General features: G+C 44.6%; 3 protein-coding genes across 5 annotated transcripts in view; 1 reads left to right on the forward strand and 2 right to left on the reverse strand.

Moving 5' to 3' along the window:
• Window positions 1-23,075, reverse strand: part of meaf6 (MYST/Esa1-associated factor 6) — an 88,409-nt gene that overhangs the window by 19,831 nt on the left and 45,503 nt on the right. The gene's annotated exons all lie outside the window — the stretch shown is intronic.
• ncdn (neurochondrin) lies at window positions 243-4,047 on the reverse strand. Its single transcript, XM_084032650.1, has 8 exons — window positions 4,005-4,047; window positions 3,587-3,798; window positions 2,331-3,333; window positions 2,052-2,221; window positions 1,714-1,952; window positions 1,403-1,618; window positions 1,173-1,315; window positions 243-985 (listed from the first exon to the last, which is right to left on the reverse strand). The coding sequence occupies exons 2-8, from the start codon at window positions 3,782-3,784 to the stop codon at window positions 567-569; spliced, it is 2,388 nt and encodes a 795-aa protein (XP_083888776.1). The 5' UTR covers window positions 3,785-3,798; window positions 4,005-4,047; the 3' UTR covers window positions 243-566.
• On the forward strand, window positions 4,598-22,852 carry kiaa0319l (KIAA0319-like). Of its 2 annotated transcripts, none has more exons than XM_084032642.1 (25): window positions 4,598-4,735; window positions 5,953-6,540; window positions 8,241-8,403; window positions 8,641-8,754; window positions 10,866-11,134; window positions 11,451-11,531; window positions 11,800-12,037; window positions 13,105-13,203; window positions 13,546-13,643; window positions 13,774-13,861; window positions 13,979-14,071; window positions 14,170-14,302; window positions 14,583-14,688; window positions 14,785-14,907; window positions 14,986-15,109; window positions 16,515-16,647; window positions 16,789-16,937; window positions 17,100-17,251; window positions 17,385-17,523; window positions 17,962-18,121; window positions 18,309-18,451; window positions 18,955-19,077; window positions 19,245-19,335; window positions 20,295-20,386; window positions 20,593-22,852. In XM_084032642.1, the coding sequence occupies exons 4-25, from the start codon at window positions 8,661-8,663 to the stop codon at window positions 20,787-20,789; spliced, it is 2,925 nt and encodes a 974-aa protein (XP_083888768.1). In that variant the 5' UTR covers window positions 4,598-4,735; window positions 5,953-6,540; window positions 8,241-8,403; window positions 8,641-8,660; the 3' UTR covers window positions 20,790-22,852. The 2 variants fall into 2 exon arrangements, with proteins under 2 accessions (XP_083888768.1, XP_083888769.1); XM_084032643.1 differs by having other exon boundaries at window positions 4,616-4,709; window positions 5,928-6,540.

Consider the following 23,075-nt stretch of genomic DNA (forward strand, 5'->3'; position numbering starts at 1 on the left):
GTCTTCAGGCCGGAGGAGCAGACTTCTTACTTGGATCCAGTCAGACATTATTGTCAATGACTCAGCTTATCTGAGACTTACACATAAAAAATAATAAATACTGCAAACAGTTATTCTTTCTTCTCAATACATCTGGACTTCTTCTGAATCAGTTTGTTGGTATGAGATGTGAAAAAAAAAACTTGATGCATGCATCGAAAAGTTGTTCATTGCTCAAAAAAAAGATGTATGAAAAGTAGGTTTTCTAACAAAATAGTTCTTTATTAAAGGCATCAACATTTCACAATGGACATGTAGGAAACCGTCTTTTCAGAGACCAGCTGTCTCAACATTTGCATGACATGACACTGAAAATATGTTCAGAAAGTTGAGCGCTCTCTTTTCAATGCAAGCTTATTTGAAAAGCAGCACCATTTTTCCCTGCTGTATAGTTCGGGGCAGCAGGGGGCGCTCCCGGTTACCCCGAACTTTACCGCAACTTTATCCATATCAGATTGGTGAAATATACACACAAGTTTGGTTTCATAACGGCCCTACTTTATTTTTAAATATACTCCATGTTGGTTTCACTTCACTCCCACCGACTTCTTCAGCTTCCTCATGCACATCAAAGCTCCTTTATTTTTTCTCATCATGTCTCCGATCTCCACCTTACACGCCGGGCACTGCTCCGCCATGGCGCACAGGGCTTCCTCTAGCGCCTCCTGTGTGTGCTGGTCAGGTAGTGCGCTACACTGACCCAGCATGGCGAGTGTGTGTTTGAGCCAACCTTCCTCCCTGACCAGGCTGGCGATCCAGGACTGAGAGCGGACGCAGCCCCCCAGAGCCTGCAGACACAACCTCCAGAGCTCCGCCGCCTCGTCCCAACTCTCCTCCCAGCCGAGGCTCACCTTCACCGGACCGGGGCTGGAGCCGGGGTCCAGGGCGCCGCGGAGGAACCGGAGAGCTGCGGAGAAGAGCCGCTTTTGGCCGGCTTCAACCGAGCCTGGAAAATAAAAACAAATGTGTGTCAACACTAGAGTCTTATATATGTGATTTTTCTGCCGTGAAAAAGGCTTCTTTGCAAGCACAGGAACTAGAACATGTGTTCGAAAACAAAATTCTTAGTAGCCTTAAAATGTATTTGTAATTATATCACTGGACACAACTGGAAAACAAACAACAATTTTCACCTGAAGGAGCCGCTTTGAGTCTGCCCATCATCAGGCCCAGCGTGCAGTAATTTGCTGCGAGGACCAGCAGGTGGGGTTTATGCACCAAAACTGGAAGTGCTTCACTCAGAAGGGCCTCCAGTGTTCTGAAACAGGGGTCCTTCCTGGAGAGCAGAAAAAAGACGTTTACATTCACACCTTCATAAACTGTTACGGCCGGATGGATGTAAACAAAACAACTCAAATGTTACCTGACTCTCTCTGGCTCGGTGACGGTGAAGTTGAGGAGGGCCGAGCAGGCGGTCTCCATGCTGGGATCTCTGGCTGACGCCACGCCACTTTTCCCCTTGAGGGAAGTCCAGCACTGAGACAGAAAGTCCACCAGCAGAGCCGGGGTGTCGAGGGTGAGCAGCACCTTCCTGGGACCCTCCTCTGCCGACAGGTGGCACAGAGCTGGGAGGAGATACCTGGAGAGACGGAGGAGGATGTAAGGGAAGTCTGATAACTGCAGAATCTATGGAATGAACGACTGATTCCCTCTGCCATGTACTGTCATGTTTACCTCAGAGCTTCTCTGCCCGTCCACGGCCCCTTCCCTTCTCTGACGGACATCTCGGCCATCCAGCCGGAGAGGCCCTGCTCTGGACTCTCACCCTGCATGTGGCTCCGGGCGTAGCCGATAAGGAACGGCAACAGTCCGGTCACTTCCTCCTTCAGGCAGGAAGTCTCCTCTGCCAGCCATGAGCACAGAGCGCGGAATGTGGCGAAAATAAAAGGGTCACCATAGCGACTTGGATCCACCTACGAAAACAGGAAGAGAGTGTTTTGGATAAGTGATAAATTCAGTTTCCTATTGAGCAGGGCAAACAAAATCAGTGCAGTGAAATGCCGTCCTCTCACCTGCTGCAGGTGGTACATCAGAGCGGAGAAGGCCTCCTCCAGCACCCCGAGGACCTGCCTGCTCTGCTGCAGACTGATTGAAGGGATGGAGCTCTGAGGGGGACCGGTGGTCTGGGACACTCCCAGGCAGCAGGCCTGCTCGATGGCAGCCTCCATGATTCGGTAACAGCCTGCGGACAAAAAGACCAGGTTTGAAGTAACGAAGGAGGTTAATCATTAGAAAAATGTTTACTGTAGAAACATAAACTCCCAGATAATTAAAATCAATAAGCACGTTACCTGTAAGTGTGTGCTGCAGCTCTGGGCTCAGTTCGTTACCAGGCGGTTCCTCCAAACCCATTCTGACTTCCACGCAGGCCCGGTTCACCAGTAAGCAGCAGAACTTTGTCGGCCCCGCCAGCTCCCACCCATGCAAGTCCAGGAGACAAGCACAGAGGACCAGGATGGGCCCGAGCTGTCTCGGCGTCAACTTGGCCTGCAACATGGGTCTCAATGGCCCCCATAAACGGGCCACGACTCCCTTTAGCTCCTCGCTCTCTGCGGACACTCCGAGTGGGGGGAGAAACTGCACCAACACGGAGCACATATCCAGCTGGGTGTGGTCTTTGGCATTGCAGAAGTCTATGGAGAGCCTAACCAACAGAGTGAGGAGCTCTGCATGATGTTTACTCCACGCTTTGTCTTTGGTTTTCCCTGAGATGAGGCAACCAAGCAGGGCGAGTCCCCTCTCGTGGGTTAGAGTCTGGTTTTGTTCCACTGCCCGGCACAGAGCAGGAATGGCACCCCTGCTCAGCAGCTGGTCGGCACCTCTGGGTAAGGCACACACGGCCGTGAGGACCTGGTAACAGTCAGCAGCCATGGCTTTGTCTAGCTTGGAGGAGGGGGAGGTTTCCTGCTGATTTTCCACATTTGCACGATCGCTTTCTGTGTCTGAACTCTCCGCCGACTCGACTTTACAATCTGGATTCCGTCCCAGCGCTCCATCTCGGTTCTGTTCCTGGGCTTCGGGTTTCAGCGGGTTCGCGGGACCGTTTGCCAAAATGCCCAGCAGCAGCGGGACGGTGGACAGCAGCTGGGGGTGGCAGGCCATCTCCGGGTCTGTGCTCAGGGCAGACAACAGAGCCGTGCCCAGCGAAAGGAGTTCCTGCGGGGGGAGGCCGGAGCTCTCGCACCCTTTGACCGCCGTCACCAAAAGGCGAGCCGGAAGGTTCAGGCCGACGGCCTCGAAGATGCGCCTCAAGGTGGGTTTGTCCAGCTGGTTTGCTGGGCACAAGCGAGTTACCTGAAAACAGAAAACACCCACCTGTCAGTGATCAAGTATTTGGTCTCCATACATACATTCCAGAGTTCCTACCAGTCCCCAGCCATTTTTGTAGTCTTTAGCTGCATTTGTGCAAATATCGAGAAGGTATCCTACGCAGATATGTTAGATGCCAGTGTGTTGGCATTCGTTGGTATTCGTTATATCAATGCTAGGGATGAATGAAATAGTGACTACAGTGTATTCGTATTTCAGCAGAGAGAGACACACTTACCAGCAGAAGAGCAGCCAATGTGTGGCTGTCATTTTGAGCCTGCTTGAGTGCTTGGAGACATTTCTCCAACACCTCTCTCTGGCCATCAGTCAAACCAGCTTCTCCATCTCCATCCGAGCCTCCTCCGCCTTCTTCTCCTCCTCCATGCTCCTCTTTTACAGGAGGCTGGCAGCTCACAACGGCGAGCCCGTCAGCCATTATGACCTTAGCAACTGTGTAACCAAGAGAGGAATAAAAAAAAGGTAAGCAAAGTAATACAAAGTCAAACTGAAAATGGCTTTCCCTTAGCTCCAAACCGTTGATGGCGACAAGAGCAGTCTAATATAATGATCCCCGGTTGATTCGCTGAATCATTATAACGGTTGGAAACAATTGTACGGTTAGATTTGAAGTTGTAAACGTTTATAAAATAACTTACTTCGTTGACAGCCCTGCTACGCGCGGCAAACGCTCGTGAGCACTATCCGGAAGTAAATTGTCAAAACAGAGGTTCAAGAAACCAATCAAAACGGTCCAAGAATGCCAGAGAACCAATCACGGGGAGGATAGCTGGAAGGCGGAGACGCCATTTTGGGTCCGCGTTGCAAGAGGAGCGAAGCCGCGTTCTTTATTTAAGGTCACAGAAGACATTTTTAAACATATTTATTTTATGTTTTAGCAGTTTATTTATCAGGAAAATCACCGGGTTAACGGTTTTTGTCGTGTGTGAACGTGTTCGCCATTGACAGCTGCTCGTTCACAGACAGAGCTCGCCGGCAGGTGGCGCGCGACGGAAGCAGTTGGATTAACGTCAAGCGCCTTCAGATTAAGATGCAGCAGCTCGGGCAAAACTAGCAACGGGGAAGGTGTGTGTGTAATATAATTCGGCTTTCCTAATTATATTCACTGCATATTCCTTCGCGGAACTATCGTTGACTTGAAACACTGCGCCTCTATCGACGTTAAACCCTCCAACGGCTGTCTTTTATTTCGAAAATCCTTCAATCGGAAGTGTTATTCATTTAACGCTCACACTGGGGGTTGACAGTGGGATACACGGGCACATCAGCTGTACATGCGAGAGGAACACTGACCTAATTAATTGTACACAGGACGACGACGACACAGCACACACCGCGGGGAAGTGAAAGCCCCTTTTTCACCGTGACCGTGAGTCCGCGTCTACTTTCTCTGTCTGTCATGGTGTCGTGCCAGTTGTTGCCGTATAAAAACGCTCAGAGGGGAATCCGTGTTCTTACACGGTGTGTATCGATAAGAGATGCCGTCAGCTGTTAGTCTCAAGGTGCCTTAAACCGAGGTTATCCCGGATTATACAGGTGAAATACCTTTTATGGTGTACGCTCTCACACGTCGGTGTTGGTCGTTGAAACGAAACGACTGCGAGCAACGAAGTGTCATATTATTGACTCAAGCGTGTCTCGTTTGTAATTGTGTGGACTACGCATGTAGTTCTCCGATTTTATTACATTATCTGACATCTAGAGATATATATTTTTTTTATTATCCCGACTAATCCCCCGACTGTTGTTTCTGGGCTTGTAAAAATACATAATGCAACGAGCCCACCATTTTGGATGAAAAGTCTCAGAGATGTTATCTCAGCAGTGAGGTTTACTCACGCATGTCTCCTGACTGACAGACCTCCATCCATGCAGTCAATCAGGCACTTGTTTGCCCTTTTAATCAGTCAGTTAGTGCCCCACTCTGCAAGAATCAATCATTCTTATAGAGTAGAGCTTAAATAACAATTATTGGCATATTGTGATTTTTTTCTTTGTGTTATATTGTACACGTTTTAGATCCGCAGGGCCTGAAAAAATATTATTTATTTAAAAAAAGAAAACTGTTTTGTCCCATTGAGGCTTTAACAAGTAGATGTGTGGTTGCAATGAATTGTTTTTATGTTGTTTATTGGTCCGGAAATCAATATGTTGTCAGTTTATGTTGTTCTTGCTTGCAGCATGATAAATCAGACTCATGAAATAAACAATAATAATAATAATAAACAATGAATTAGAGAAACTCACATACAATAGCAAAAAAATAAGTGATGGAAACAACAAAAAGGAACGGGTAAAACAAAAATAATTTAAAAAGCAGTATTGCCAACAGTTCATACTGTTATTGCTGATCCTGCAAGTCAAAATAAATACAGTGAATCAGAAAAAGAGACTCGAATGAATAAGATTATTCTGCAAAAAACGCCTTAACTAAGGGGAAAATCTATAAGAAGTATATTGTAAGGTTAACCTACTGGCTAAATGTGTCTTTTAACCTCCTATCAGTATTATCATTATTATTGTTGTATTATATATGGGGTCCATCTGGGAGAGGAATAAAGACAACTTAATTTCCCTTCCCTGCAGCAGCCAGAAGACAGTGTGCGTGGACTTGGAGTTATTACAGAGAAAGCTCCCCCAACCTGTCAGCCCAGGAGAGCCGGCCAACACGGAGCTAACAAGCGTGCTATTGACTGCCGCGGCTCAGAGAGAGGAAGAGGAGGGAGCACCAGCCAAGGAGAGGGATAGAATATAAGAGGGTTGTTGGTCACAGAGATCATTGTTTTTCTTCTCAAGGGAAAAGCAGCTATTGAAATGTCTACAATGGCTGAGCCGTCATCAGCCCAGGTGACCAAGTGCACCTGAGCATTGCTGGCGCTGCACACACACTCGGCTCACCACTTGCTGCGCAGTAAAAAGAAGAAGAAGCAAGTCTACAGTGTTGTTGATATAGAAGGCAAAACATCACCAAACCCCTCACATTTTTACCCCCTGGATTATTTTTACCTGGAGCTTTTTTTCTGATTTGGAGGCAAGAAAAGTGCAGGAGGACTAATGACCGTTTTCTGGATTTGGGATCTACTGAGCTGTTGATTATTACACACAAGGAGACTGCTGGGGATCCAGCATCCATGTGCTGGAATGCAGATTCGCATATGGAGGCCGACCGTACAGGTTTGTGTCAACAGTGTGTGAGAGCTTGTGATCTGTGCCCGCTGAGTCCTTTTTAAAACAGCATCTTTATAAACTAAATGCTAGCAACATTCTAGTTTTAATAGATATGATACAGCTGTAACGGATGTGTGTTTTAAACAAAAATGATCTGGAAATAATCATCTTCGCTGTTTCTTGAATTCTTGACTACAAAGGAGGAAAAGTATTGCCATCTGCACGTCCTTAAATCCTGAATAATAGAGATGGAGTAATATTATTTGCAACCGTATGGATGCATAGTGTCTAGCTAACATCTACAGACTGTCTGCACAGCAGATGCTTGTGAAAGCTGCGTGATTCATTGCTGTGTTGCCCCATGGTATTCTCCTGGTGGGACGTTGTGGTGGAAGAGGCTCGCTCACATCTTGAACAAAGTGTCCCAGGACTTGAACCTCCCCCTTTTTTTTAGCCCTTTCTGCTGGAATAACTTGCATGATAGTTTGGGAGGGGGGAAAAGTAGTGTATGGCTCTTTTAGTCCGACCAACTCCATGCATTCCTCACCAAATCATAAGTCTGCCTTCCTGAAGAGATACTTTAAAAGAATAGCATTTTTTTCTTCTTATATGCAGAAGAACATAATGTTGACAGGAGTGCTTTACAACAACCTTGCACCTCTTTTTGTGTGTGACTCATTCAGCAAGGTAATTATTCTCCAGCATGACTTCATTATCACCACCCGTTACTTTGAAATGAGAAGCTTCCTCATCACACTTCCTGGGGGGAAAGGACCTTAAGCGTTCGGAAGTTACCTCAGGGGTTTTGTGACGGCCTGCAACTCTTTCTTGAGCATAATTTAACATATGTTACATTCTCTTCAGTGCAGATGACGTAACCTTGCATGCTGTGATGACACTTATTTCCCTGTAAATGAAGGGGGTTCACATTCAACACATGTCTCCTGCGTTGTGGTATTTTTTAACCCAGAGTGACGTAGAAGTGCTCTAAGAACTCACAGAATAGCACAGAGGACCAGTGAGGGATGCTATTGTGTGATAAACAGCTGTGTAGAGTAATGGTTGTGATGTTTGCACAAGAGCTTAGGAGAGAGGTTGTTTAGATTTTTGCATACAGCAATTCTTCAAAGTGTCGTATGCCCACATATTAACCACTACTCACTTTTGGTTATGAACATATAAAACCACATGGCGAGGACAGAGATTGCACAGTTAGGAAGTTAAGATTTTTGCATAACGTGTTGAGATATGCCTTTGGCTGAGACAGAGGCACTCTGCACCTGTCATAGAAGTATGTAAATTTATGTCTCACTTTCATTTCCTAAAACACGTCCACATCCGTTTTGCTAATAGTTAAATGGAGGGAGAACACAGGATTTTCATGTTATAGAGAAAAAACCTGAATAGTTCTTATCAGGTTGGGTAATATGGCTGAAATATGGCTGGAAGCTCTTCTCACGTGTAAAACAAAAACTATTTATAACTAATTTTGTTCATTTGTTATAATCTTTTATATGGAATCTATTTGGACAATATGATTTAGTAAAATTATCTCAATCCAATTCCAATAAAAGTCAACATACAGTTATGAGTCATCGCTCGGCCTCATGTGGCATAGTTTGTTCATGCTGATGTGAATGATGGTGATTTAATGAGCCACTTGTTAACTAATTTTCTCACTTTTTTCCTCACACCCTGCGGTGTAGTGTTTGAGCAGCTGAGCTTGTGAAGGCCCCCGGAGGCGGCCATGTTGGATCTCTTCCTCGGAGATCTGGTGTTGACCCGTCTTCACCCGTCACCTCACAGCACCTGGCTGCCGACCTAACTCCCCGTCTCCCCGTCTTTCTCTTCGTCGCCTGGTTCTGCATGGTAAATATAAGGCTGCAGCCGATTAGCTTAGCTTAGCATAACGACAGGAAACAGGGGGGAAAGACTAGCCTGGTTCTGTCCAAAGCTAGCAAAATCCAACTACCAGCACTTCTAAAGATTATTAATTAACAAGATAGATTCTGTTACCTTTGATTACACTTTGTGGAATGTTAAGTAATTTGCTGCTATAGAGGGAATATTAAAGGACACTAACTTCATGATGTTTCCTTTTTCTAGGTCCTTGGTTCCTGTGTAAAATGTCCTATGCACACCACAAGCTGCTCACCTGGAGCTTACCGCACCTCCTCCTCCTCCCGCTGACCTACCTCTTGCTGCTGGCGTGTCCCACAGGTAAAACCAACCGCCACCTACAAACGCAACTGGCAAAGCCACATTTGTTGACTGAGAACTGATAAGAGAACTGGAAACATCTGTGCCTCATCCCAGCGCTCATCCGCACAGCAAATACACACACCTTTGATTACTCAGGGTGGGTCTTCATCCTTCTAAGACGCTTCAGATATTTGGTGGGTGTTTACTGTCCTTCTGACCTGAAGGGGGAGAGACGGAGGCCTGTTGCCCCCCCCCTGCTGTGTGGGTATGATGCCACTCCGCTCAGTGGGTTACAATGGGAAACGGCACAATAGGGGCTCTGTGTGTGTGGACATTGTGTGTGTGTGTTGATGGGTGGGGGACAGAAGAAGACTGGACAAGGGATGGGATTACTAATCAAAAGGCCTAAGGGTCCTTTCTCAAACAAACTATAGTGCTTGTGTGTGTGTGTGTGTGTGTGTGTGTGTGTGTGTGTGTGTGTGTGTGTGTGTGTGTGTGTGTGTGTGTGTGTGTGGTGTGTGGTGTGTGGTGTGTGGTGTGTGGTGTGTGGTGTGTGGTGTGTGGTGTGTGCGGTGCGTGTGGTGCGTGTGCGTGTGTGTGGTGTGTGTGTGTGCGTGTCAAGACCTGTGTTTTTCCAGACACTGATGTCCCGTAAAGTCAACCACTTGTTGCCATGGTAGCAATGGTTACGGGTCCAGCGCTGTCTGAGGCCGTCTGAGTGTGTTTTTCAGTTTTCACTTTTGCTTTTTCGAGGCCACCGTTAACGTTGGCGGCCTTGCCATCAGCAGAACAATCTCTCAACTGACTAACCTTGCACTCGGCTCAACCGCATCTTAAAAGAAACCGAGAAATAGTGTTGCTGCCTGTGTTTACAGAACACCAGCGTCACAAATGCTTTATATATATATATATGTAGAGGTTGAAATCACAACACAGTTGCTCAGAGAATGATGGAAGAAGGCCTGTTATTGACTGACGTCTTTAAGAACGCTGTAAACAGATGCACCAGTGTCTCCTCTGTTGTAGTTTGGACAAAGACCTACTTTAGAAGCGGCGTCTGGGACAACACAAATAGGATTTAGAGTCAGGATTATCATTTTAAAGAATGTTTTCAGGGTCTATTGGATTGTATTTGATGGAACCACCTTCTGATGTGTTCAGAGGCAGCTACTTATAAATGACACAAGGGATCAAGACTAATATTTGCAGTATATGATTGTCAAGTTTTTCTTATGTATGCGTGTACAAACTATAGATGTGATCTACCTCTTTGTGTCGAACCATTCAGAGCTGCCAGACCGAAATAAATCGAGTTCCTTTTCATGGTGACGGCAGTTTTCTAAATTCACTCTGCAGTTTTCCCTCATTATTCACGGCTCGTTGGGCTTCTGCGTGGACTTTCATTTACGTAACGGTGAAATATAACCTCCCGTTTCTCCCTGTTGTCGCTTTAACAGCCTGTGCTGTTGAATTGTACCCGACTCCACAATGACTTTCTTGTGTGGGACGGTCGTTGGTTTGTAAAAGCTTTGAATGAGAGTCGTTTTTATCACCCAGTGCAATGCTCTTGGAGAGTAACACGCACACGGGGGCAGCTAACTGTGCCAGCTCACTGCACTGCTGATATGAGCCTGATATGGCCTGGCTCAGAGGGTGGAGCTGTGTGTGTGCTGCGTACTGTGCTTTGGGTTTTAATCAGCGTCTTGTTTTGTCAGGGAAAACCCTCACTTCCTCTCCCTGCTGATGACTTGGCTGACTGCTCTCGCTGCGGCTGCATGTCCGCCTTTCTGAGAAAAATGTTCAGTCAGAGCCTAATCTGTGAAAAGTCTCACTGTGGGTTTCACTTTGCCCCGTTGCCTTCGACAATGCCAAGAGGACCAAACAATGCCCTGATTGATGCAAACAAGGGAAATCCTGAAAAGCCTGGGAAGCGCGGGTCCATTTGATCAAACCACATGCTCCTTCTGGAATGTCTCTCCCAGGAAACCAGTTCATAACCTTTAGCTGTTATCCTCCATTTAACCTGTATTTCATGACCCACTTCCATCCGTTCCATTTATCTATGATTATTGCAAAAGGTATCGCTCTCTCACAGTTGTAGTTCTGAACATCGGTGATTGTTTGTCCAGGTACGTCAGCAAATCTCTGTCGGGTGAGCGGCGGGGTGCTGTGGATCCACTGGAGCAGCGCCATCGGCCTGGGTTGGCACTCGCTGGCCAAAGGGAGCGGCGGGGCGACGTGTTGGGAGTCCTGCTGCTTGAATCCCAGCTGCGATGCCGTGTGGAGCCGCGGCAGTCAATGTGTGCTCCTCAGCTGCACGCGGAACACGGGCTGCCCCGTCATCTCCCTGCCCCAGCCCCACAAGGAGTCCCTCGGCGTCCTCCAGCTGCTCTCAAAGGTAGACACTGATCATTTATTCAGAAGTATTGACGAGAACGTGAGTGTATTGTTCCAGATTTGAAGCTAAGGATGCACAGAGTCGACACTCTATTAAACGCAGTCAGTGTCGTCATAAAAAATCAGGGTTTCTGCTTTCTATTACCTGCATTAAGTCACAGTGAGCTACCATTTCTTTGTTTTTTGTAATGAGATGCACCAAAATTTACATTTTGGTAAAAACAAAGCACTGGAATTGGATTGAGGATTTCAATCGAGGTGTGTGTTAATTTAGCAATTAATAAAACCTTCTTTCTGTCTGTTACTTTACTTTTAAGAGTCCCGTCGTCACAACAAGACGTAGGAGAGCTCGGCAAGCAGGAAGCCACACACTGCACCCAGGACACCTAACCAGCACGGTAACATCACACAGTACTTTCTTAGGAACTGTTAATGAGTCAGTCTTCTGTGGCAGCGCTGAAATGTCAGCCAATATTCCTCCTCTTTCAACGTCATTCTATCTTAAATACTTCCCACCCTCACTCTTGCAATCACATTCAGCAGATATGAGTGTAATGGTTGAATCCAGGCGTTTGCAAATACATTAACCTGGAAATATGAATAATATATGCTCTTTGCTATTCTGAGTTCGCCCTTCAAACCTGCGATCCTTACCTGTTCTTACAGGATAGCTCCAAGCTGGAAACGGCTCACCCAAGTCCAGCAGCACCCAGCACCGTCGCCCTTCTTCAAACACCCCAAAAGAACCATAGCCAGTCAGCCAACGGGAGTGCAGACGTCGCTCCGGCTCCACCGCAGCAGAACGCAACGGACGCCGTCGACGCTGCCTCGTCTTCCAATACCAGTGATGTCATCTCACCGACGACGACTGCGGCGGCAATCATCACAACTCCAACACAGGCCGGTGAGGAAGCTCTCCCGTCTGCAGCAGCATGATAATCACCTATTTTGAGCTTGTTCAGTAATACGTCTTGTCTTCATGTATTAATTATGAACTACTGAATAATGTAGTATCACTGTGGTTTTGAAGCCTTACAGGAAGATTTTCACACAAACCCTCAGGTCCTCTCCTTATTAATATTGGCTCAATACATCTTTGTCCTTTTTCTTCCCCCCCCACACTCCAAATGTGTAAAAAGATCCTTCTGTGCCGTCGCTTCAGCTGATGTTTGTTATAGTGAGAGTGTTCTTTGCCCACTCATTTTATGGCAGACTGCACAGATGTTATTTTTCCAGATGAAAGCAACACGTGCCGTGTGTTGAGAAGCCGAATGGGTGCAAAGCATTAGGAATGTGCTGAGACACGCTTGTCTACTCCAAACGGGAATAACTCGTACGATCTGTATTGCCACCTGAACGTGATCCTAGTATGACAGCAGACAGTTCAAATAAATGTATTGACATTTGATGTTCCAACGATACTGTTAGAATGGGAAACAATAACCAGATGAGCTTGTGTAAATGGAGGAGCTTAGAACCCGTGATCCTGAAGCGTCTCGCATTCACGGTTTGTTTGAAAGGGAAACCAATTGAAATATCACATGACATATCAGTTTAGCAGTCATGTGGAGGAGTACAGTTCTAATATTAACCCTGACTACGCAATTAGGGTTATTTTTTCTTCTTATTTTGTCGGTTAGGGCTTGGATACTGGAACATTTTCATTGGAAAGTCTTACAAATAAGGCTGTGGAATGGATGCCATCCTGTTGCTGTTTACAAGGCCGGGTGTAATGAATAAAAACTTGCATTATGTAAATTAGTAGGGTCTACAAATTTGGGATAATTCCAGCCAAACAATCCCCCTCATCCACTTACTCCCCATTCCGATAATAACAATAATTTCATTTTAATCATTTCATTTGCAAACTGACACCAGGCTGTGTGACCATACGCCGCTCTCTGACCAGTTCCCTGTCTCTCGGTTGTATTTTTGGCAGCATCTCTGACCCTTTGTTGTTTTCCACGACAGTGAGGGAGCTGGTGGTGTCGGCAGGAGAGAGTGTGGAGGTCACGTTGCCCAGCAACGAGGTCGAACTCAATGCCTACGTGGTGTCAACGCCCCCACAAGGTAAAACCATGGAAAAATGGGGTAAACTATGGGAAGTTTGTTACCTGACTATTGCAAACTGTTGTTTAATCATGGTCAGTACTGCAAATTGATCCTGAGAAATGAATGGGAACCCTGTGGTTGTATTCTGATCGTCGGCAGAGAATTTAAAATCCAGAATGGGAAACGGGAAGATTATACAGCTCAGAAGAAGGATGCACGTCATCATGTTGTTAATCCCTTGATCCCTCTTCGACATGCTCCGATGTTCCCGAAAAAATCTCATCTGGAAATGATCCGTATCTGATTGGATTTGAATTAAAAGCATGAGCAGTTGTGTTTAATGTTGCCACTCCTTTACAGGGACAAACTATGCATTTGACTGGCGTCTGATAACTCATCCCAAAGACTACAGCGGGGAGATGGAAGGGAAGCACAGCACGACACTTAAACTCAGCAAGGTACAGACAGACATGAAGCACAGCTGGAGCTCCATGCATTGTGTAAACGTAGACCGTCTCAAAAAAGAGCTCTTCCTCTTCCTGCTTGCCTAACTCCCCCATTTTCTCTCTCTCCCTCCCCCTCTGTCAGCTGACTGTGGGCCTTTATGAGTTTGAGGTGACGGTGGACGGGGAGGGAGCTCACGGAGAAGGTTACGTCAATGTCACAGTCAAGCCAGGTAAAATCTCATTCTCATATACTTGTCTTCCCTGTCTGTCTGCCTGCTGCCTCAGCCACAAACCGCTGACGCACGGCTCCAGTACAGTGAATTAATTTCTTGTTTTCCACCTGACAGAGCCGCGGGTAAACAAGCATCCTGTTGCCGTAGTTTCCCCAAAGTACCAGGAGATCTCCTTGCCAACCAGCTCTACGGTCATCGACGGCAGCCGTGAGTGTCCCACATGGAGCACAAAAAACATATTGTACACCAGCGTTCTATTAAAAGTATTTAACTGCCCTCCTCCTCCCTTTTCTCTTTGTGAACAGAAAGCACAGACGATGACAAGGTGGTGGTGTGGCACTGGGAAGAGGTCAAAGGTCCCCTGAGGGAGGAGAAGGTCTCTGCCGACACCCCCGTCCTCACCCTCACCGGCCTGGTGCCTGGGAACTACACATTCAGGTGCAGATGGTCTTCAGGCCTGACTTTGTTTGTAACGTCCAGAGGTCCAAAGGTCCCACATTTATTTTTAGATCCCTGTTCAAAACGTCCCACTCACGTTTTTAGTCAGATAAATAAATCTAAATGATTGCTAATGTTGTCATGATCTGGAATACTGGGCCCCTTTCTCTTTATATGTCTGTCATAAGTATAGTTATAATTATTACTATATGTAAATCAAAATTCAGATTTTATATCTAAGTCAAAGTGTGTATTCAACCTGGTGCATGTCCTTTCTCAGTTTGACAGTGACGGACTCAGACGGAGCCACAAACTCGACACAGGCCACCCTCTTGGTCAACAAAGCCAAGGACTACCGGCCTGTGGCCAACGCCGGCCCCAACCAGGTCAGAGGTGTTTTCTATCGCCCTGGTTCTTTAATGCATACAGTTAAAATGTAGTCGTATTAACCAGTAGCTGGTCTTTCCTCTTACTTCGTCCAGGTCATCCAGTTGCCACGCAACGCCATCACTCTGTACGGCAACCAAAGCACCGACGACCACGATTCCTTGTCGTACGAGTGGTCCCTCAGCCCTGAGAGCAAAGACAAGGTGGTGGAGATGCAGGTGAGCACCGTCGGTATCATTCATCCTCATGTTTCAGAGACTAGTGGCCAACAGTGACACCGTTCTGTGCTCTTTCAGGGCGTACGGACACCCATCTTGCAACTGTCCGCAATGCAGGAGGGAGACTACACCTTCCAGCTGACTGTGACGGACTCGGCTGGACAGCAGGAAACCGCGCAGGTCACCGTCATCGTGCAGCCAGGTAAACGGCTGGATTAAGAACAGTTCTTTACAACTGTGTGTCTTTTCTTACTTAAATAGTCATTGAGTTATTTGTTAAGCCTATTTATTCAGCCGTGTGCACTTACGCAGCACTTAAAAACAGACTGGAATTAAACTGCTTATCTCCTCATTTCCTCCCACTCTGTACTCAATATGCCCCGCCATGTCACTCCTTGTTTGCTCTCTGCCACGCATACACATGAAGTGTGAAGAGCATACTATAAAAACAGCTCATCATTTATTGCCCATCTTTGGCCCATACGATGTGTGAAGCTGATGCCGCTACTTCAGCTGCTGTAAGGCAATTCTATTAGCCTAACCTTTGGTTAACAGCATTTTGCCTCGGTGAAGTGGAGGTTTATGTGGAAATCATGTGCACGTTTGACCTGATAAGCACCTGGTGTAAACTGGAGACTGCAAACACACACTCTTGTTGAGTTTGAACAGGAGCTGTTATGTGAATAAACCTGCAAGGTCAGACTGGAAACTTCATAAATAGCAGTGTGTTGTGGGTCAGAGACACTTTGACCTTTATGTTCTGTATCAGGTTGGCCTATAATTTATGTTGAAATGGGTTTTTTGAGGGATGTTATTTGTTAGTAATTGTTTTTTTCTGGGTATTATTCATTAAGAAGATTGTTTCATTCAAGTCTTTTCTTTCACATATTAGATAGAAATATTGATGGAGGCTTTTAAGGGTCATTGCTGGTTCAAATAAATAAAACAGAGGAGGGGCGATAAAAAGAAAAATGAGAGAGAAACGTAGATATTCTCTGAGATTAAAGGAGTTTATTTCTAGAAAAAAAAAAGCACTATCAAGGATCCATATCCTTGGATAAACCTCACAACAGCACAGACTGACTTTAGAATCTCAGAGAATATTCACTGTCTCTTCTCTAATGGCAGAGAATATTCAGAATATTTTATATATATATATATATATATAGTTATTCTATATATATATATATATATATATATATATATATATATAATATATATAGTTTTTTTTCTTATAAATCCAAATATTTCTCCCCTCCCCCGGCTCCAAATTATTATTATTATTTTTAGCCTACAATGAACCCCAATATGCTGTCAAACCATTGAATTGTTGGACATTGATCTGATTTGGATAAAAGGAGGAGAGATGATGCATATAGATCTGATTAAAGTGCAGGATTTTCTCGTTTGAAAGGGCTTTAATGCTGCACTATTGTTGAAGGCTTGTAATGCTTTGTTCGGTTGTTTTGCTCTTGGCTGGAATGCAATTTGGTTTTCATATAATCTCAGAGGACAACCAGACACTTTAATCTCACTTACTGCTGTATATTCCATGGGTTGTACGATGGAGATGTGCTTTTAGTTTAATCTCTCTGTCCATCTTCCAGAAAACAATAAGCCACCAATAGCGGATGCAGGACCGGAGAAAGAGCTGACGCTGCCTGTCGATCGGACCACACTGGACGGCAGTAAGAGCCGCGATGACCAGAAGATAGCCACCTACCACTGGATACAAACCAAGTGAGCAGAACAAAGGCTTAAGTAGGCTGCAGACTTGATGTAATAACTAACACACTGTCCGATAAAAGCTTGATTGGCAAATCACAGTTTCATTTAAATGTACAAAAAGTGACTGATTTGTTCCGTCTGTCCCTCCGTCAGGGGGCCCGATGGCGTGAAGATTGAGAATGCGGACGGCGCCGTTGCCACGGTGACGGGTCTCGAGGTCGGCACGTACGAGTTCACCCTGACCGTAACTGATGAGAGGAAGCTGCAGAGTATCGACACCGTGACGGTCATCGTCAGAGAAGGTCAGTTGGGAACACACACCTGTATATATTTATTCTAATGCACACTCACTGACAATACAAAGCATTGTGACAGCAGCAATAAGGACAGTTATGCATTATATTCTTCATAATCACATTGTTGTGTCTGAGTTCTTGCCTGTTTTTGTTTTTTTTTCCCACCAGAAGTGGACCAGCCACCACTGGCTCGTGTTGTGTCGAGTCCAGCCATCGTTCTGCCCGTCAGGACCGCCACTCTGGACGGATCACACACCACCGATGACAAAGGTGGCGTCAGCTACCTGTGGGCCAGAGATGATAGCAGCCCTGCTGCCGGGGTGAGGCTGGCCTTTGACTGAAAATTACAAGCGATTGTTGTTTGCTCTGATCTACTTTACACTTTATAGTGGACGGAATATAAAATGAAAGAAAATATTCTAACATGGTGTTTTTGTTTTTTTCTTCAATTAGGATGTACTCAACAACTCTGACCACCAGGCGGTGCTGTTTCTGGGAAACTTAGTGGAGGGGAAATACACCTTCACCCTGACTGTAACAGACAGTAAGGGGCAGACCAGCAGGGACAAGGGCACAGTGGAGGTCAAACCAGGTGAAACTGTTGTTTCATTACTATTGCTTATCATCATTATTACTTATTACATAAACATTATATATTGTCATGTGTGCTTTATCCACCGCCACAGACTGAACATTTCCTCCGAAGGTTCATTTTTATCAATTTTTATCACGTAAATCATATTAGGATGAGTTTATTTTTGCATTTAAACAAGTCCATGCATGCAAGTGTTTTCCACGCAGTAAGAGACGACCAACAGCAGAAGGTTGAGCGGGTCAGCGTGCAGCATACGGTGCAGAGACACGAACGCAGCCAGAAACTAATCCGTCTCTTTCTGCTCTGGCCTCCCTCCCAGACTGTCAGATGGCTCCTGCAATCAGTGTCATGTTTTTCTCCCTTTTTCTTTCTCGTCTCCTCCGTGCTTTAATCTCCTGTCTCGCCTTCCTTTTTCTGTCTCTCTCTGTCTATCAGACATATGGGAGCGTGACCTCGTGGAGCTGGTGCTGGAGGTCACCGTGTCCCAGGTGACCCACCGTCAGCGCGACATGCTGCTGCGCCAGGTCGGGGTCTTACTGGGCGTGATCGACACCGACATCATTGTGCGAGAGATCAGTGCGTTTAATGAGCACAGGTGAGTCGTATTGCACTTTGTTTAGCTTTATTTCTGGTCCGGAAATAGATCTGCTGTATGTTTTACTCACTCATAGTTTTTTTAATATAACCACAACTTGATTTTTCAAAACCTGATAATGAAGCGCATCACCATTTAAAGGCTGGAATGATAAGTAAGCATTTTCCCCTTCTGCCTCCCTCCTCAGCACTCGGTTGGTCTTCCTGGTGTCGGGTAGTCCAGGGCGCCCTCCTCTGTCAGGCCACAGCATTGCACTAAGTCTACGCAACAAACTGCGCAAACAGAAGAATGACTTTCTCATCTTTAAGGCCCGACGAGTGGATACAGTCAGTGAGTATCTGACAAAGATATATTTTTAAGAGACACACAGCAAGTGGTACTTTTGTTGGGCATGAATTTAAGATTGGATTATACAGTACATTTGTTTACAACACAGGTTTTGCAGTTAGAATCATGTAATATTTGTCTTTTTAGAATTCATTTGCACAATTAAATGTTAACTTTGAGCCAGATGCCACAGGCAGATCATAGGAACAGAGGTGCTTTGACTTTTTGACCTCTATGACCCAAGATCAGATATTGGTCAGATAATGACAGGTATTGATAGGCCTCAAGGGTCAAATCTCTAAGATTTATGTCTTGTTGTCTGTAAGTTATGTCTTATACCAGTTGAATATTCTTCCTTTGCCTCCGTGAGGAAACTTGTACTCTGTCGTCTTCTTCAATGCAACTGGTTTATGTTCTATGACATGCACGTGCTCCTGTAAGATAATTGTTCGCTGGGGGATATTACGGTTCTAGTTTCATCGCTCTTCATCGCTCTTCTTCCTCAGTCTGCCAGCTGAACTGCTCGAGTCACGGCGACTGTGACTCGTTCACGCGGCGTTGTGTCTGCCACCCTTTCTGGATGGAGAACTTCATCAGAGCTCAGTTTGGAGACGCAGAGAGCAACTGTGGTGAGATGAATCTTAAATCGGGTATTATAGTCGGTTCAAGCAGCAAATGTTATGTGGAGATTTTTATGGCTTTAATGTCCCTGCATATTAATGTTCAGAATGTTTCATTTTTTAACTTCATTTTAATAATATATTTTTCTTTTGTGTCTCAAATATTTTGTTTTCAGAGTGGAGCGTCCTCTATGTGACGATAGCATCCTTCATGATTGTGGTTGCTATAGCAACAGTTGTCTGGGGGATGGTGTGTTGCTGCAAAAGGTGATTATTACTAAATGTCTTTTAGACAACATACAGTATTTGTATAATGTCTGCTGAACTCTTGAGACTGTTTTTACTCACTTCCTGTAACACACTTATTATTTAAAAAAGAAATTAAGTACAAATATTGATTAATTTAAAAAAAAAAAATAAATGTAGAGGGAAAGGGGTGAAGAAGGACTTCAATGCTTGTTGTTGATGTGATTTGGGGATTTTTTAAATTTTTGTTTTGTATATTAAGTAGATTACTTACTGGTATGTGTATAAACTTTAAGGCTGGGTTGCACCAACAAAGAAGTAATTATTATTAAACAAAATTAATTCATACAGTAACTTTAAATCATGTTGCAGCACTTTAAAACCAGCTTAATAAAAATATTTAATTAAACCTAGATTTAATTGATTCTGTTGCACCAAAACTTTGAACTAGAACTTAAAGGGTATTAACCTTAAACGTTTAAAGCGACTGTGAATAACAAAGTTAAGGAGCAGAATAAACCCAACTACGGATGCTAAGATGCTGCTGCTGCTGAATTTCTCTCAAGATACCGGCTCAGGAAGGAAACTGTTCTGGAGCTGAACAGGAAGATTAGACCAACAGGCTCTTTTTTTTAAATTAACTCTACTTTAATTTTGTTTTAAACTTATATTTACAAACAGAGATTAGTTTTATTTGTGCAACAGAGCGCTGCTCAATTTTTAAACCTGGATTTACTAATTTTAATCCGAGTTTTGCTAAACTCTGAGTAAAACTAATCTTAGATTGAATTAATCCCTAACGGTTCAACCCAGCTCTTTAAAGAAAGAGCTAAGACCTTAAAAGTGTTTACTTCTGCCTTCTCCTTTTTGAACATGTGATATTTATGTTGTTTTATTTTGAAAGGTTACTATTCATTTTATTGTTATTCTAGTTTATCTGATCTTTGATCTCTGATTTGGTGTGTTTTTCCTCCTGAAAGGCGTAAGAGTAAAGTGCGCCGAAGTAAAAGCAGGTATAAAATGCTGGAAGCTGATGAGCAAGATAGTCTGGAGCTACAACCACCCAGAGCTGGTAAGTAACACACAAACACACATCACCACTGATGTAGCTCACCGTTTTAGTAATCTACCAGCTTCTGTTTTCATGGCATCAGTAAGTTGCAGTGATGTGTATTTCGTAGTAAGTACTTTAAATACAGGCCTTATATTGTACTTAGTTCAGGTTTGACATCCTACCATTTCTATCCTCCTCCTCCTCCACTACCTGCCTCCCACCAGCCCGCATGAAGCCGGTGCCCGCTCCCACCTCCTCCGCCCTGATGCACTCAGACTCTGACCTGGACAGTGACGAGGGGCACGGCGGGGTCCCATGGACGGAGCAGGAGCGCGGGCATCTCCTGCGGCCCCCGAACGGCTCCCTGAGGAACGGCCAGGGTCCGGTCAGGGGCAAAAAGCAAAGAGAAGAGCTGCTATAGCAAGAGAGGTGGGGGGGGAGCTCGCCGCCGCCCTCACACGCCTCATCCAGCCGCCGCACCCCCACCGTTCCTCACGCTTCCGGTTTCTCTCTTGTTGTTGTTCAACACGGAAACCTCACACCTCTCATCCACGAAGACGGACCGTGTGATGCCTGGACGAAGGAAGGGAAAGAGAGGAGAATCATGTTGTCCCACTGTAACAGGAAAAAAAACACCACTGTACTGAAATTCCCCTGCTCCCACACTGAGCCACTATGGAGGTAAAACAAGTACTGTGTTGCTGAGAGATAAGGGGTGAGCGCTGTGTTTCGAATGGTGTAAAAATATGACATAGACCCCTGTTATTTAAAACAGAGACATAAAGAATGTACTGTCACCTGTTTTACTGAAGGCCTGAGTGACACTTGACTTTCTGGATCAAAAAAAAAATGCTTCAATGACACGAAAACCAGCCACTTGACCCGCTCACAGCTTGCCTCTTGTAGACACGCATGTACGCACACAAAGACTTCCTAACCACACTGTTCCAGGACCTGATGCTACCAAACTGCCATGTCAAAGCCAATGGAGGATGTTTGTTCGTGGCCAACATGGTGACTCGTCGGAAAAAGAAAGATACAACCAAAACAAGAGCCACCAACAGCAATGAACCCTCCTCCAAATACTAAAAAAAACATGCATGACGAGTGCCAGATTGCGGTTCTGGTACAATTTGATATCGGAATGATCGCCTGCATGTTTGTGTTGGTTGTATGTGTGGATTTATTCTGGCTGCTGCGTCAAAACATGTTGTCTTCAGAGCAGTTTGTGTGTTTTTATTCCTGTTGTTAACCAACAGAAGGGTCTCAAAACAAAACAAAAGCCACTCCGTGCTTTTATTCTGAAGGTTTCTGTGTGAATGAAGCCGCTGGGACAAACACTGGAATACACAACGTTTATGATTTTGGATTTTTTTTATGACATATGGGACTGCTCACTCACCTCAATATTAATTAACGTAACGAATGCTTGAACCATGAAGACCACTTAGGTTTTTTTTGTATCTTCTTTTTTTAAATTTGTTTTATTTTGAAAGCAAAAAACCTTAAGGCTGTGATTAGATGTCGATGCACTTTGATTTCATGTCCGTCAGCTTCGTCTTATTTTTTGTTTTGTTGGTTGAAAAGGGAGATCTGTGATGGTTAAAGTCGTAACGATTCAGCCATAATTTAAAATGCGTTGTGTCCAGAATGACCTGAAACTGTGTTAAAAACAAATTATGACTGACTTCCCACAAATAAGATCAGAGAAGAAGGTTAATCTAAGGGGGGGGGGACAGGACACAAAGGAAGAAGATCTGTCTATTGCTTCTGTACATCACTGGTGGTGACGGCTGTTTCTGCACTGAGCGAAAACTTTAACCAAATGGCTCTTTCCTTGCATGTGAAACTGGCCTGCAGGTCCACATATTGAGTCACTTGTTTTCCTGTCGATTGTTAAAAGGTGTACGATTGATTCACTTCATTATGTACTCTGTGAAATAAGCAATCATTTAGATTTATTTGCAAGAAAACTGTCTATTTTGTACTGTAGTCATATCATGTGATTGCACTAGTTTGGTGCACAACAGGGGAAGGAGATAACAAGAAAAGAAAAGGTTTGCTGAATTTAGCTGGTTTTCTTTTGCCAACGTGTGTGAGGCAAACTCAAACCACCAAGTGCACCCAAGTGCCAACTCTCTAAAATGTCATCACTTTTAAAATAATGACATATTCTCCTCCTCCTCCTCCCTTTTTTTTTGCACATTATAGGAAATGGCTTTTGGAGTAATTGCCAATGTTTTACGCTGATTCCAAGTTTATTCTATACCTATTTGACAACACAAAATTCAGCTGAAAGATTCCACTGTGAAGGCACACGGAGAAAAATGGGGGGATGAGCTGTTAAAACGAAGGGAGTTTAATTTAAGATGTTTTATGTACGCTTTAAGTGAAGGTTTACCATCTTCTTTCCTTCTGTGTGACCGGACCTGATGCAACTGGATAATCTGTAAATTCAAATAAATTCTTTCAGTTTGTTCCTGAGTTTTTGGACAGAACAAATGGTTTCTTCCTTCTTGGGCTCTGGGATCTGACATTTTTAAACAAATAAACAATTTACTTGATTAATAGCAGAATTAATTTACAGTCTACTTGATTATAATAACAGTTTAGTGCAGAATAAATGTATTGCTTGCAGATTTGCACTATTAAATGCCTATTTTCATGTGAAACTGAGTGTTTAAACACTACATGCATGTAAAAATGT

This window comes from Eutrigla gurnardus, assembly GCF_963514095.1.
Source record: "Eutrigla gurnardus genome assembly, chromosome: 17".
Lineage (NCBI taxonomy): Eukaryota > Metazoa > Chordata > Actinopteri > Perciformes > Triglidae > Eutrigla > Eutrigla gurnardus.